The following is a 15290-nucleotide window of genomic DNA, read 5'->3' on the forward strand; positions in this document are numbered from 1 at the left end:
GCCACCTAATTTCATCCACAAAATTGACACTATTAGGTGTGTTCTCCTGAAAATCTCCCCTGCCCCTCTCCAGTTCCTCCCCTCTCCTGCCCCTTCTTCAATCTCCCATCTTTCCCAGCAATATCTGTAGAGGAAAACTCCTGCCATCTCTCAAATTCCACCCCTTCCACCTGTGCATCCTACTCTATTCCTTCGCACCTTATCAAAATACTTGCCCCCTCTCTTCTTCCCTCCCTAACTGCCATCTTCAACTGTTCACTCTCCAATGACTTTTCCACTGCTTTTGAACATACCCTTATCTCCCCTATCCTAAAAAAGATCCTCCCTTGACCCCGTGTCTTCCTCTAGCTATTACCCCATCTCCCCCCTACCATTCCTCTCCAAAATCCTTGAGCGAACTCTCTACACCCACTGCCTCAAGTTCCTCTCTTCCGATTCTCTCCTTGACCCCCTCCAATATGGCTTCCGTCCTCTTCACTCCACAGAAACCACCCTCTCAAAGGTCACCAGTGATCCAAATCCTCACCAAATCCAACTCTACTCCATCCTGATCCTCCTCAACCTCTAAGCTGCCTTTGACACTGTTGACCACTTTCTTCTCCTGGAAACGTTATCCAATCTCAGCTTCACTGACACTGTCCTCTCCTGGTTCTCTTCCTATCTCTCTGGCTACACATTCTCAGTCTCTTTTGTGGGCTCTTCCTCTGCCTCCCATCCTCTAACTGTGACTGTCCCTAAGTTTCAGTTCTAGATCCCCTTCTTTTCTCCATCTACACCCACTCCCTTGGAAAACTCATTCGCTCAAACCTCTGTAACTCTATGCTGATGACACCCAAATCTACATCTCCAGCCCTAATCTCTCTCCCTCTCTGCAATCTCTCATTTCCTCTGTCTTCAAGACATCTCTGTTTGGTTGTCCTTCCATCACCTCAAACTTGTTATGGCTAAAACTGAAATTCTTACCTTCCCACCCAAACCCTGTCCTCCCGCTCACTTTCCCATCACTGTTGACGCCATCACCATCCTTCCTGTCTCACAAGCCCATAACCTTGGCATTATCCTTGACTCCTCTCTCTTGTTCCACCCACATATTCAGGCCATCATTAAATCCTGTCAGTTCTACCTCCACAACATCACCAAAATCCGCCTCTTCCTCTCCATCCAAACTGCTACCACATTAATGCAAGCACTTACCCTATCCTGCCTTGATTATTGTATCAGTCTCCTTGCTGACCTCCCTGCCTTCTGTCTCTCCCCACTCCAGTCCATACTCCAATTGTTTTCCTTCAAAAACATTCAGACCATATTTCCCCACTCCTCAAAAAACTCCAGTGGTTGTCCATCCACCTCTGCATCAAATAAAAATGCCTCACCATTGGCTTTTAAGCGCTTAATCACCGTGCCCACCTCTTACCTCATCTTTCTACTCTCCTACTACAATCCAGACTGCACACTTCATTCTTCTCACTGTACCTCCATCTCATCTATCTCACCGCCTACTTCTCGCCCACATCCTACCTCTGGGCTGGAACACCCTCCCTCCTCACATCATACAGATAACTGCTCTCTCCTACTTCAAAACCTTAATGAAGACACATCTCCTTCAAGAAACCTTCCCTGACTAAGCCCTCCTCTCCTCCCATTCCCTTCTGCGCTGCTCTTACTTGCTCCTTCATTCATCCTCCCTCCCATCCCCACAGCACATACACATCTATCTGTATATATATTTTATATATATATATATATATATATATATTATTTATTTATTCATCTATTTATATTCATGTCTGTCTCCCCCTCTAGATTGGGAGCCCGTTGTGGGCAAAAATGTGTCTGTTGTTATATTGTACTCTCCCAAGCGCTTAGTGCAGTGCCTTGCACATAGTAAGTGCTCAATAAATATGACTGAATGAATAAATTAATGACATGTGAGGTTCGGTGAAGTGGTGGAGAGCCTTGACTCAATCCATCAGTCGTATTTATTGAGCACTTCCTATGTGCAGCACTGTTCTAAGCACGTGGGAGAGTGCAATAGAGTCAGTAGACATGATAATTGCCCTGAAGGGGGCTTACTCACAGAGCCAAATGAGGGAGTCTTTGGTTGATTTATTTTACTTGTACATATCTATTCTATTTATTTTATTTTGTTAGTATGTTTGGTTTTGTTCTCTGTCTCCCCCTTTTAGACTCTGAGCCCACTGTTGGGTAGGGACTGTCTCTATATGTTGCCAACTTGTACTTCCCAAGCACTTAGTACAGTGCTCTGCACACAGTAAGCGCTCAATAAATACGATTGATTGATTGATTGATGCAGCAGTACGTGGGGAATCCAGTGGACAGTTCTGAGAATGGGAGAGACTTTTCTGAGTGGCATTACAGGAAGATGATCTGTATTGCAATGGGTGTTGTAAACTGCAGAGGGGTGAGGCTGGAAGCGAGGAAGTTTATACAATAGTTTTGCTGCAGGTTTGATCAGAGAAAGCTATACCAAAGTGGTAAATGTCTGGGTGGAGAGGAAAGGGAGTGGTGGGGAAATCCGTGAGATGTTTTGTCGGAAGAACCGGCAGGATATGACAGTAGATTGGATATGAGAGTTGAAGGAGCAAAGAGCCAAGGTTGATGCCAAGATTGTGGGCTTCTGGAACAGAAATGATGGTGTTGTTTGCTGAGATAGGAAAGGGAAGATGAGTAATTAGGTTGTAGACAAATTTGTGGAGCCTGTGGGAATATTCAACTCATTCAGTCGTATTTATTGAGTGCTTACTGTGTGCAGAACACTGTACTGTGCGCTTGGAAAGTACAATTCAGCAACAAAGACATAAAATTCAAGTTAATCAGGTTGGACACAATCCCTGTCCCACATGAGACACACAGTCTTAATCCCTATTTTACAGCTGAGGTAACTGAGACCCAGAAAAGTGAAGTGACTTCCCCAAGGTCACACAGCAGACATGTGGCAGAGTTAGGATTAGAACCCAGGTTCTTTTGACTCCCAAGCCCATACTCCAGCCACTAAGCCATGCCGCTTAGTGAAAGAGAAGTCAGCAAACCCCTGAAAAGAGGCAGTGAGAGAGGTTGGAGAACCAGGGGGGCAAAACAGAGGTCCAGAGTGTTTCAAGGAAGTTGGCGTGATACACAGGGCTAAAGGTCAAGAGGTTAAGGAGAATTAGAAGAGAGGAGAGCCCTTTGGATTTGGTTATGTCGTCAATCACTTTGAGAGGTAGAATCTCAGTGGAGTGAAGGGTGTCAACAACCTGATTTGGAGTGGAAGAGAAGAGAGTTGGTAGAAAAGATGTGAAAGTAGCAGGTGTAAACAATCTGTTCCAGGAGCTTTACTCGGAATGGGAACAGGGGAGCTGGGGTGAGAGCCTGAGGGAGCTGTGGGATCTAGAGAGCTTTTCAAGTATGAGGGAGACATGTGCGTGTTTGAGGTCAGAAGAGGCTAGCAGGGGGAGAGGGTGAAGGGTGCGCATCAGGCAGAAACTCCTCACCCTGGACTTCAAGGCTGTCCATCACCTCACCCCCTCCTACCTCACCTCCCTTCTCTCCTTCTCCAGCCCAGCCCGCACCCGACGCTCCTCTGCTGCTAATCTCCTCACCGTACCTCGTTCTCGCCTGTCCCGCCATCGACCCCCAGCCCACGTCATCCCCCGGGCCTGAATGCCCTCCCTCTGCCCATCCGCCAAGCTAGCTCTCTTCCTCCCTTCAAGGCCCTACTGAGAGCTCACCTCCTCCAGGTGGCCTTCCCAACTGAGCCCCTTCCTTCCTCCCCACCTCGCCCCCCTCTCCATCCCCCCCATCTTACCTCCTTCCCTTCCCCACAGCACCTGTATATATGTATATATGTTTGTACATATTTATTACTCTATTTATTTTGCTTGTACGTATCTATTCTATTTATTTTATTTTGTTAGTATGTTTGGTTTTGTCTCCCCCTTTTAGACTGTGAGCCCACTGTTGGGTAGGGACTGTCTCTATATGTTGCCAATTTGTACTTCCCAAGCGCTTAGTACTGTGCTCTGCACACAGTAAGCGCTCAATAAATACGATTGATTGATTGCCCCCCCTTGCCTCCCCCCACTACTCATCGTGGATGGCCCCCTCTCTGCCACCTTCCCGAGAGCTCCAGTGTCCACGCCCTAGGGACCCTCTCAGGGTGTGTCACTGCAGAGAGCTGCCAGCACACAAGAGCAGTTGCAGTTCATACTCCTTTCCCCCCATCACCCCCAATTCGTTGCTGTGCCATGGCGGAGTCCCATTCTTCTTGAGGGGTGGGGTTCCCAGTTGGCCAGATCCTGCAGGAAGGTGATGGCAGTGTCCTCCCAAGAAGGTGGATAAGAAAGGTTTAAAGAGCAGAACTTGCAGTCTTCATTTGTCTTCATATACCCCAGACTGAGTACCCTTTTTCCTCTTCTCCTCCCCATCCCCCCTGCCCTACCTCCTTCCCCTCCCCACAGACCCTGTATATATGTTTGTACATATTTATTACTCTATTTTACTTGTACATATTTACTATTCTATTTGTTTTGTTAAGGATAATAATAATAATGGCATTTGTTAAGTGCTTACTATGTGCAAAGCACTGTTCTAAGCGCTGGGGAGGTTACAGGGTGATCAGGTTGTCCCACGTGGGGCTCACAGTCTTAATCCCCATTTTACAGATGAGGTAACTGAGGCCCAGAGAGGTTAAGTGACTTGCCCAAAGTCACCCAGCTGACAGTTGGCAGAGATGGGATTTGAACCCATGACCTCTGACTCCAACGCCTGTGCTCTTTCCACTGAGCCATGCTGCTTCTCTGATGTGCATTTAGCTTTAATTCTATTTGTTCTGACGACTTGACACCTGTCCACATGTTTTGTTGCGTTTCTTCCCCTTCTAGACTGTGAGCCCGTTGTCGGGTAGGGACCGTCTCTACATATTGCCAACTTGTGCTTCCCAAGTGCTTAGTCCAGTGCTCTGCACACAGTAAGCGCGCAATAAATATGATTGAATGAATGAATGAATATGTCTCTCCTCTCTCCCCCTCTCTCTCTCTCTCACTCTCTCTCTGGGGTAGCTACAAGATAATGAGGTTGGACACAGTCCCTGACCCACATGGGGCTCACAGTTTTAATCCCCATTTTACAGATGTGGTAACTGAGGCCCAGAGAAGAGTCGAATGACTTGCCCAAGGTCACCCAACAGACAAGTGGCAGAGCCACGATTAGAATCCAGGTCCTTCTGACTCCCAGGACCGTGCTCTATCCATTAGACCACACTGCTTCTCTTCTACCGTCCCTCACACTCTGCTGCTCCGAAGCAGCCTCTCCCGCATCCATTTAGTGGGGCTCTAACCTGCCCCTACCTGAGGCGGCAGTAATCAATAGATGGTATTTATTGAGCGCTTACTGTGTGCAGTGTACTGTACTAAGTGCTTGGGAGACTACAGTATAACAGTGTTGGTAGACAGGTGAGGGAGCAAGAATCCGAGACTCTCCCACCCCTCCATAATGCTCCAGAGCCTCCTTTTGTTGTCCTCATCATCATCAGTGGTTTTTACTATTATTATTGTTAACAATAATAATAATAATAATAATGATGGTATAGGTTAAGCGCTTACTATGTGCCAAGCACTGTTCTAAGCACTGAGGTAGATACAGGGTGAGCCCCACGTGGGACAACCTGATCACCTTGTATTCCCCCCCCAGCGCTTAGAACAGTGCTTTGCACATAGTAAGCGCTTAACAAATGCCCTCATTATTATCATTATTATTATTATTATCACAGTCTCAATCCCCATTTTACAGATGAGGTAACTGAGGCACAGAGAGCCAAGTGACTTGCCCAAGGTCACACAGCAGACAAGTGGTGGAGGCAGGATTAGAAACCACGACCTTTGATTCCCAAGCCTGTGCTCTTGTCTCTAAGCCATGCTGCTTCTCTATAATGATGGTATTTGTTAAGAGCTTACTATGTGCCAAGCACTGAGCACTGGGGTAGATACAAGGTAATCAGATGTCCCTCATAGGGCTAACAGTCTTATTCTTCATTTTACAGATGAGGTAACTGAGACACAGAGAAGTTAAGTGAGCACGTACTGTGTGCAGGGCAATGTACTGAGCGATTGGGACAGTAAAATATAACAGAGTTGGTAGATATGTTCCCTGCCCCTTGGCTGGAAGGTGCAGCGACCTTAGGGAATGAGGGCACAAACCCATTGACCTTGATTAGTTCAGGGGAAGACTTTCACCCTTTACTCCAGAGGAGATAGCCCAACCTCCAAAAACAAGCCTTTTGGGGCCTAAAAATGTAGACTACCTTAAATTCAATTATTTTTCTCTCTCTCAATCTTTTTCTAGGAATGGCATTTTATCTTGTGTAAACATGTATAATAATGATGTTATTTGTTAAGCGCTTACTATGTGTAAAGCACTGTTCTGAGCACTGGGGGGGATACAAGGTGATCAGGTTGTCCCACGTGGGCTCACAGTCTTAATCCCCATTTTACAGATGAGGGAACTGAGGCACAGAGAAGTGAAGTGGCTTGCCCAAAGTCACACAGCTGACAAGTGGCAGAGCCGGGATTAGAACTCAAGACTTCTGGCTCCCAAGCCCGGGATCTTTCCACTGAGCCACGCTGCTTCCCGTGGTACATATGTTGCTTCCCCTGCTTCCAGAGTTGGTACATATGTATGCATACTATATTGAAATTGGAAAAAATGTTAAAGGGCAACAACAACCATTTTGGGGAAAAATACTTGCCCTTTTTTTTGCTTAAAGTAACACTTTGAATCCAGTCAATTTTAAATTTTATTGCAGATGCTAGAATTGAAGAGTTCGTGTATGAGAAGTTGGATAGAAAAGTACCAAGTCGTACCAACAACCCAGAACTTTTAGGGCAGTATATGATTGACGCGGGGAATGACTTTGGTCCTGGAACAGCTTATGGTAAGTCACAGCTAAGAAGATATGGTAAGAAATCTTCCTTTAAAATAGCTGTAGAGATTCTTTTCATAGAGTTATATGTAACTTGCTTATGTCCTTTTTTTATTATTTTCCTAGTAGTTAGCCTCAAAATTTTAAGTTAATTTTTTGAAATTTTTAGATGGAGTGAGAAGCAAGTAGTCCTGAAATTGCCCTGTTTATGAGAAACGTAGGCACATGTTCATGAAATGCAAATAGGCTTACTGTACAGTCAGAAGATTAACTCTTAATCTAAGAGTGTACATTGGGCTTGTGAAATGTATTAGGACCTCACAGCTGATTATACAGTCCAGACAGTCCATTCTCTGAGATTATTTGTGGAATTTAAAAAAAGACATTCGTTAAACACATAGTATGGGCCGAGCCCTGAGATCGATACAATAAAAGCAGCTCAGACTCAGTGTCTGCTGTGAGGGAGGATTACAAGCAGGCAAATCTTCCAAGAGTTTATTATTACCAAGAAGCCTAGAAGTGTGTCCAGATGGTATTACAAGAACTTTATTAACGCTTAACAAATACCATCATCATCATCATTATACAGAAGGTAAGCTGACACCAACCAGACCTAGATTGTGAGCCCACTGTTGGGTAAGGACCATCTCTATATGTTGCCAACTTGTACTTCCCAAGCACTTAGTACAGTGCTCTGCACACAGTAAGCGCTCAATAAATATGATTGAATGAATGAATCTAAATTCAAACGTGACTTGGCCTTCTTTCGGCAACTTTTTTTAAGTTCTCCCATTTTGGTCCTCTAGAAAGAGCACTTCTCTCGAAATCAGGAAACCTGATGAGGGTGAAGCTGAGTGTATTTCTCAGTGTGTTGAACATCTGCCGTCTAATCACTTATCACCCCCACTTCCTCAGGGGGAACATCAATCAATCCAATTTATTGAGCGCTTACTGTGTGCAGAGTACTTTCCTAAGTGCTTGGGGAAAATACAGTACAATAGAGTTGGTAGACACAATCCTTGCCAACAAGGAGCTTACAGGCTACATATAGGACCATGACCGGCAGCAGTGAGATAATGTGAATTATCTCCTTTGCAAGTCACTAGCACTGCAGTCAATTCCTCCATGCAGCTTTCGATCCCGAAGTCTTAGGTCAAAGGTTCATCCGTCGGTCCGGAGGGAGACTTCGTCATATCTCAATCTAATTTTTCTTTAATCTGTAATTTTAGCCGTTACCCTTTAGCCTTTATTTTCAGGAAGCATTTAGAAATATTCTTCAATGTAAAATCTTTTAAAAAAAGGGAGGTTAAAAATGCAGTGTTCACTATTTTAGATATGTGTTCACCTAATGTAAACCTAAGGATTAGCCCTTTATTTTAGATCTTTAGAAACTTTACTACTACAATTTTGGTAAAACAGCACTGGCTGTGGATATTTTTCATATTCACTCAATGTTGAACTAAATGCATGTTTAACTTTAAACAGGCCAAATTGCTCATTTATTCTTTTATGGTATAAACTTCCAATTTTCCCAGAAGGTAATAAAACAATCTCTTTTTCTTTCAGGTAATGCCCTGATTAAATGTGGCGAAACTCAGAGACGAATTGGAACAGCAGACAGAGAACTTATTCAAACGTCTGCAATAAACTTTCTCAACCCCTTACGAAATTTTATAGAAGGCGATTATAAGACAATTGCTGTGAGTTTGGAAAATTTTCCTTTCCTAATAAATAGAATAGTTAGTATCTAAAAGTCCACAGAGTGGTAAATGTTAGAATCTGCTTGGATCCTTCTTTTTAATGGCAGATTTGAAAAGTGCCACCACCCCTTTGCAACCTCAGAATTGTGCAGTCCATTCATTCATTCAATCATACAAAGCACTGTACTATGTGCATGGGAGTGTACAATATAACAGACACATTCCTGCCCACAACAAGCTCACAGTATAGAAGGGGAGACAAATTAATATAAAAATATAGATAAATAATAAATAAATGATAGATATATATGCAAATAGATATTTGTGTGCAGTGGGGATGGGAGGGAGGTTTAATGAAGGAGCAAGTAAGAGTGGCGCAGAAGGGAGTGGGAGAAGAGGAGATGTGCCTTCAGTAAGGTTTTGAAGTTGGGGAGAGTAGTTATCTTCCTGATATGAGGAGGGAGGGCATTCCAGGCCAGAGGTGGGATGTGGGTGAGAGGTTGGCGGCGAGATAGACAAGATGGAAGCACAGTGAGAAGGTTAGCTGTAGAGGAAGAAAGGGCGTGGGCTGGGTTGTAGTAGGAGCATAGCGAGATAAAGTAGAAGGGGGCAAGGTGATTAAGTGCTTAAAAGCCAATGGTGAGGCATTTTTATTTGATGCGGAGGAGGATGGGCAACCACTGGAATTTCTTGAGGAGTGGGAAAGCACGGCCTAAACGTTTTTGAAGGAAAATGATTTGGGCAGAGGATTGGAGTATGGACTAGAGTGGGGAGAGACAGAAGGCAGGGAGGTCAGCAAGGAAGCTGATACAATAATCAAGGCGGGATAGGGAAAGTGCTTGCATTTAAAATGGTAGGAGTTTGGACAGAGAGGAAAGGGCAGATTTTGGCTATGTTGTGAAGGTAGAACTGACAGGATTTAATAATGGCCTGAATATGTGGGTGGAACAAGAGAGAGGAGCAAGGATAATGCCAAGGTTATGGGCTTGTGAGACAGGAAGGATGATGGTGCTGGCAACAGTGATAGGAAAGTGAGCAGGAGGACAGGGTTTGGGTGGGAAGATAAGTTCAGTTTTAGCCATATGAAGTTTGAGGTGGCGGGAGGACATCCAAGTAGAGATGTCTTGAAGGCAGGAGGAAATGCGAGACTGGAGAGAGGGAGAGAGACCGGGACTGGAGATGTAGATTTGGGTGTCATCAGCATAGAGGTGATAGTTGAAGCCATGTGAGCGAAATTAAATCCCTTACATTTTAGGAAAAAAGATCTCTTTTCTTCTTCCACTGACCTCGTGTTTGCCGCCGAACCTTCACGCTGTAAAGTCCTCACCCAAACATGCCTTCCTAACCCAAATCTTTTGAGCTTTATATTTTCCTGAAACTTTATCCATACTTCTTGTGTTCGGACTCCAGTAGATAATAGTTGGCATTTTGTTTAGTCTGTTTTTAATACCTATTTTCAAAGATGTACCTTGTCCCTAAAAACTTGGACTAACTTTTAATTTACCTCTAGTCAAGTGAATTTAGCCTCAGATTTGTTAGTAGACAAAAGGATTTCGTAGGCCAACTGGTAATACTGCTGCACAGATATGTTCATATCCTATCCTATCTCCTAGAAGTTTTCAAAAGAGAAATTTTCTTATGAGGACAGACCAAAAGGATTAGGCCTGTTCAGTCTGGAAAGAGGAATCCTGAGACAAGACAAGATTATGCTTTTGCAGACTTTAAAGGACAGGACATAGCAAACCCAGAATTATTGTTCACCAACTCATTCAATTCTGAAATGAGGCTACCCACTGAAGTTTGAAGATAAATTCAAAATAGAAGGAAATGCTATTTTGCATAGGCAGAAAATTCTGTTTTTGTTTTGTTTTTTAAATGGGACTTGTTGGGCACTTCCTATGTACCAGGCACTGTTCTAAGTGCTGGGGTAGATACAAGTAATCAGATTGGACATAGTCCTTATCCCTCATGGGGCTCACAGGCTTAATCCCCATTTTACAGATGAGATACCTGAGGCACAGAGACGTGAAGTGACTTGTCCAAGTTCACACAACAGACAAGTGGCGGAGCTGAGATTAGAACCCAAGTCCTTCTGACTCCCAGGCTTGTGCTCTAACTACTAGGCCACACTGCTTTCCAATAGAGAGAAGCAGCATGGTTTAGTGGAAAGATCATAGGCTTGGGAGTCATAGGTCATGGGTTCTAATTCCAGCTCCACCACTTGTCAGCTGTGCGACCTTGGGCAAGTCACTTAAATTCTGTAGGCCTCAGTTACCTCATGTGTAAAATGGGGATTAAGACTGTGAGCCCCAAGTGGGATAATATGATTATCTTCTATCTGTCCAGCACTTAGAACAGTGCTTGGCACATAGTAAATGCTTAACAAATGCCATCATTAATAGGGTCAGTAAGGGATCAATTCGTTGGTGAGTAGATTTCTAGAGGGAAAAAGTCAGAGAGGTCAGGGTGTTTCTAAACATTAGGCTTGGGGTTGTAGGAGGGCGCTGGGTTTTTTTTCCAAAAAGGCAACGACCTCTTTGCCATCATTATGAATAACAATTATTAAGGAACTGTGTTCTTGGGAGCCTGCTTTTTGAAGTAAAATTCACCATCCCCGCTCTCTAGTTGCTTACAATTGAATGAGAGACAAGAGAGCAAATGACCAAATAAATATCAGATAAGAAAGTATGGTCAAAGATAAAAATGATAAAAACAAAGCCATTAAATATACTTGGCCAGTGAGATGACATGACCAGTAAAGTAGGGGTTAATCACAGAAGGCCTCTTGCAGGAGGTGACTAGTTTAAGGGACTGTGAAAGAATCTCCTACCCCACATGTACTCAGTTTAAAATGTGTTAAAAATGTGTTTAAAATGCACATTTTGGCTAGACAACGATGACTGCAGAATTAGGGAACATCCTGCTGACACCGTGAACCTGTCTGGGTATGGTATGCCGTGGTATCAGCGGAAAAAGTTAGTTGCACGGGGTCCTCTCCCCCTCGTCCCCCTCTCCATCCCCCCCATTTTACCTCCTTCCCTTCCCCACAGCACCTGTATATATGTATACAGGTTTGTACACATTTATTACTCTATTTTGCTTGTACATATCTATTCTATTTTATTTTGTTAGTATGGTTTTGTTCTCTGTCTCCCCCTTTTAGACTGTGAGCCCACTGTTGGGTAGGGACTGTCTCTATATGTTGCCAACTTGTACTTCCCAAGCACTTAGTACAGTGCTCTGCACACAGTAAACGCTCAATAAATGCGATTGATTGATCTATTGACAACCACAAAGTGAGAGGTTTTACTTAGTGCAGAGTTCTGCAAGAACATAGTCCTAGCATTCTAAGAGAACTAGGCGAACCCATGCAGTGGCCTGACACAAAGATGTCATTTCTCATCTTAATGGGAATCCATAGGCTTCAAGGAGGGGGGTTATCGTTAACCTTACCAAAATAAAACAAACTAGTGCCTTCCTATTAAAAAAAAAACCAAAAACTTTGTACATAATTAACAGCGATATAGTAAGTTGAGCTCCATGCATTGGAATATAGTACTACGATTAATTTCAAGAATACTCAAACAATCCAGTTTGGGAAGTTTTTCCGTTTCTATTAGTCTGATTTAAAAGATCCCCTGTGAAGCTGCAGAATTGCGCACTTCTTAAATAGTATATTTAAGTGAGATGAAACCGAGAGTGGCTACTCTTCTGAAGGAATGGCTTATTTAATATTTAGATCTAAGTAAGTGTCTTTCATTGTCAAAGTAATCGATGAAGTTTAGAATGGGTGTTTAGAATATCAGATAGCTGGAATTGTTAAAAATGTGGACTTAGCATTTAATCCTGCAAGTTTAATATTTGACAACTGTTTCAGTTGCCGCAGTGTTTTGCAGGGTAAACTTTGAAGTTTCTTTTTTCGTATTACTCTTGAGAAAAGGTATTTTTCCTCTGTTTTGCAGAAAGAAAGAAAATTATTGCAGAACAAAAGACTGGACTTGGATGCTGCAAAAACCAGAGTGAAAAAGGCAAAAGCCGCAGAAGCTAGAGCGTCAGTAAGTAGTGTTTGAAATGCAAATTTTTTGATGAATATTTAATGCTATAAAATACTTTTAATGAAATTATGTAACGTGCACCAAATATTAAGTTTAATTTTCGGATGAAGTTGATTGGGGTGGTTGAATATGCATATATTCAAAGTCAGGTTATTGAAAACACTTAATAACTTTCATTTAGGGCTTTGTCCCATCCATAGGACTATTTAAGATAATTGCTCCACACCTTAAACTTTAGAACCTCATTGTGGGCAGCGAATGCCTATACCAACTCTGTTATATTGTACTTTCCCAGACTGACTGACTCTGACTCCCAGCCCCATGTTCTTTCCAGTAGGTCATGCTGCCTCTCATATAGTGAGAGCAGAGCACTTAAGTTAGTGCTTGACAAGTACCATTTTAAAAAAGAGAAAAAAGTGGCAGAGCCAGGATTAAATCCCAGGTCTCCTGACTATGAGGCCCTATACTCTTTCCTCTAGGCCACACTGCTTCCTTATGTACTTTTTAGGAGTTTTCCTGCTTTTCTGGCAGATAATCTAACTTTCATTGGAGAAACTAAGGCAAGAGAGGATAAATGAACTTCCCCAAGTCACCAGTAAATTGTGGGACTTTGAATAGAATTCATATCTCCTGATTTCAGTCAACGTTCTAGGTTATTGACTTTGTAGGTATTGTGGTTTTCTGGATTCTTTTCACTTGGAAAAAGCAGAAGAAGGAAAAGGTGTTGGAAGAAATTTGACTTGTGACTGTATCACATCATTCATCCCCTCTGCCATACAGAACACAAAGGCCTGCATTGTTTGTTCTTTGTGACCATGTCAGCCAACCCTGTTGTATTGTACTCTCCCTTGGGCTTAGTTCAGTGCTCCACACACAGTAAGCATTTAATAAATACATCGATTGATTTCATTTCATACTTATCCTCCCCTATCACTCGTGCAGGGCCAAAGAATTGGGTTTTCTATCTCGCATATTTAGGGAAAGGAGACCTGGCGAAACGACGACCCATGAGGGAAACGTCCTTCTCCTTGGATATTCTAAAACAGAGCAGCAGGGGATGACATTTCCATCCTGAACTTATTGAGAACTTTGAAATGTATATGCAGTGATAACTTTGATACCCTTATCAATTCCAAGCAACCAATCATTTTAAAACTAATACAGTTCCTGATATCGGTCTTGCACTCCTCGAACCAAATGTCACGGCTATCAGGCTTTTGTTAATCTTCTATCTCTTAAATTAAATAGGAAAAGTGAGGTTAGATTTGCTTGACTTGAGATAAATAATGCTTTAGCTCATCGTGGCCAAGGAACATACATACCAATTCTGTTATATTGTACTCTTAGTGCTCAGTACAGTGCTCTTTATACAGTAGGTGTAAAATAAATACCATCAATGATGATTTTGAACCTAATTTTTGAGGATGTTTTGAGGGAGGATATGATCACTATGAATATTAAACAGCAAGATGACCAGGGGTTTTTAAGAGATTGTAGCAATGAGAAACATCATTTAATGTCATTTCAGAAGTTCTGCTCAATGAAAGTTCTTTGGGATTTTAAAAACATACTTCTCACTCTGGATCTATTTTTTTCTCCAGTGTAGCTCCATAGCACAGGTTCATTGGTACTGCTAAAATTCTTGCCATGTATTTCTTTTATAATAAACTTTAAAGCATTACTTTCCCCCTCACACTTACCTGACTTTGGATAAGTAATTAAATTTTATATCTTTCAGTGACTTTCATTCAACAGCTCAGAATTTAGTAATCATGGAAGGAGAGTAGAAAGTGAACATAACCTAAGGGGATAATTAAATAAAGGAAAGGGGTAAATTTCTCATGCAAAAAAGTAAACATTGAAAAACAGTACATAACCTAATAAAATTGCTACATTAGACAAAAGCATGCAAATAAATAGGACTAAAATTTTACAGGTCTCTTTTACTTGGAAATGGAAAATACTGTTTTTGGACCCTCCTGATTAGAGGAAATGGCGGAAAAATGTTTTGTGGTTTTTTTGGTGTCTTTTTATTGTTATTATTCCTTCAGTAGAAATGTTGCTTCCAAGTTTTGCTTTAGAAAACAACTTATATTCTCAATTACTTCTGAATGCCAGGTGATAGCTATAGACTTTTTTTTTTCCCTCATGTGGAATGAAGATTACACATTCTCCTGCCCAGATAGGCCTTTGCACATTATCTACAAATTGAAACTCTGTGCCTTGAGTATTGCTTGGGTTGGATTTTCAAAATCAGCCCTCCTCTACCACCATTATCTTTACATATAATTAGTAGTTTTTGAGGCCTGCTGTGTGCAAAGCACTAAACTAGGCACTTAGTGAACCTGTAAGTGATTCTGTAATGAGTCCTTTTAAACATAATAATCAAGAGAGAAATGTACATGTAAATACATAATTAGAATAAATCATTCCTTATGAGTGAAATCGTTTCATGGGTTTAAGTATAAATTTTAAGGGTAGACTAGAGATGCTAAAGGAAATGATTGAAAGTAAAATATTTCTATCGAATTGTCTAGGGAAAGCAGAAGAAGGAGATTCGTAAAGTGGAACAGTTTCTTCTAAATATTTCCAACTTTGAAATGGACTTTTTAATCCATT

The 15290-nt window shown here is 42.2% G+C and overlaps 1 protein-coding gene across 4 annotated transcripts in view; it reads left to right on the top strand.

Annotated features, from left to right (window-relative positions):
- SH3GLB1 (SH3 domain containing GRB2 like, endophilin B1) overlaps positions 1–15290 on the top strand; it is a 56160-nt gene that overhangs the window by 28762 nt on the left and 12108 nt on the right. For all 4 annotated transcript variants that reach the window (XM_038745080.1, XM_038745081.1, XM_038745082.1 and 1 more), the window contains exons 3-5: positions 6800–6928; positions 8483–8616; positions 12579–12671. In XM_038745080.1, the coding sequence (XP_038601008.1) occupies positions 6800–6928; positions 8483–8616; positions 12579–12671 (356 nt within the window). The remainder of the gene's footprint in view (positions 1–6799; positions 6929–8482; positions 8617–12578; positions 12672–15290) is intronic.

This window comes from Tachyglossus aculeatus, chromosome 4 (assembly GCF_015852505.1).
Source record: "Tachyglossus aculeatus isolate mTacAcu1 chromosome 4, mTacAcu1.pri, whole genome shotgun sequence".
NCBI lineage: Eukaryota > Metazoa > Chordata > Mammalia > Monotremata > Tachyglossidae > Tachyglossus > Tachyglossus aculeatus.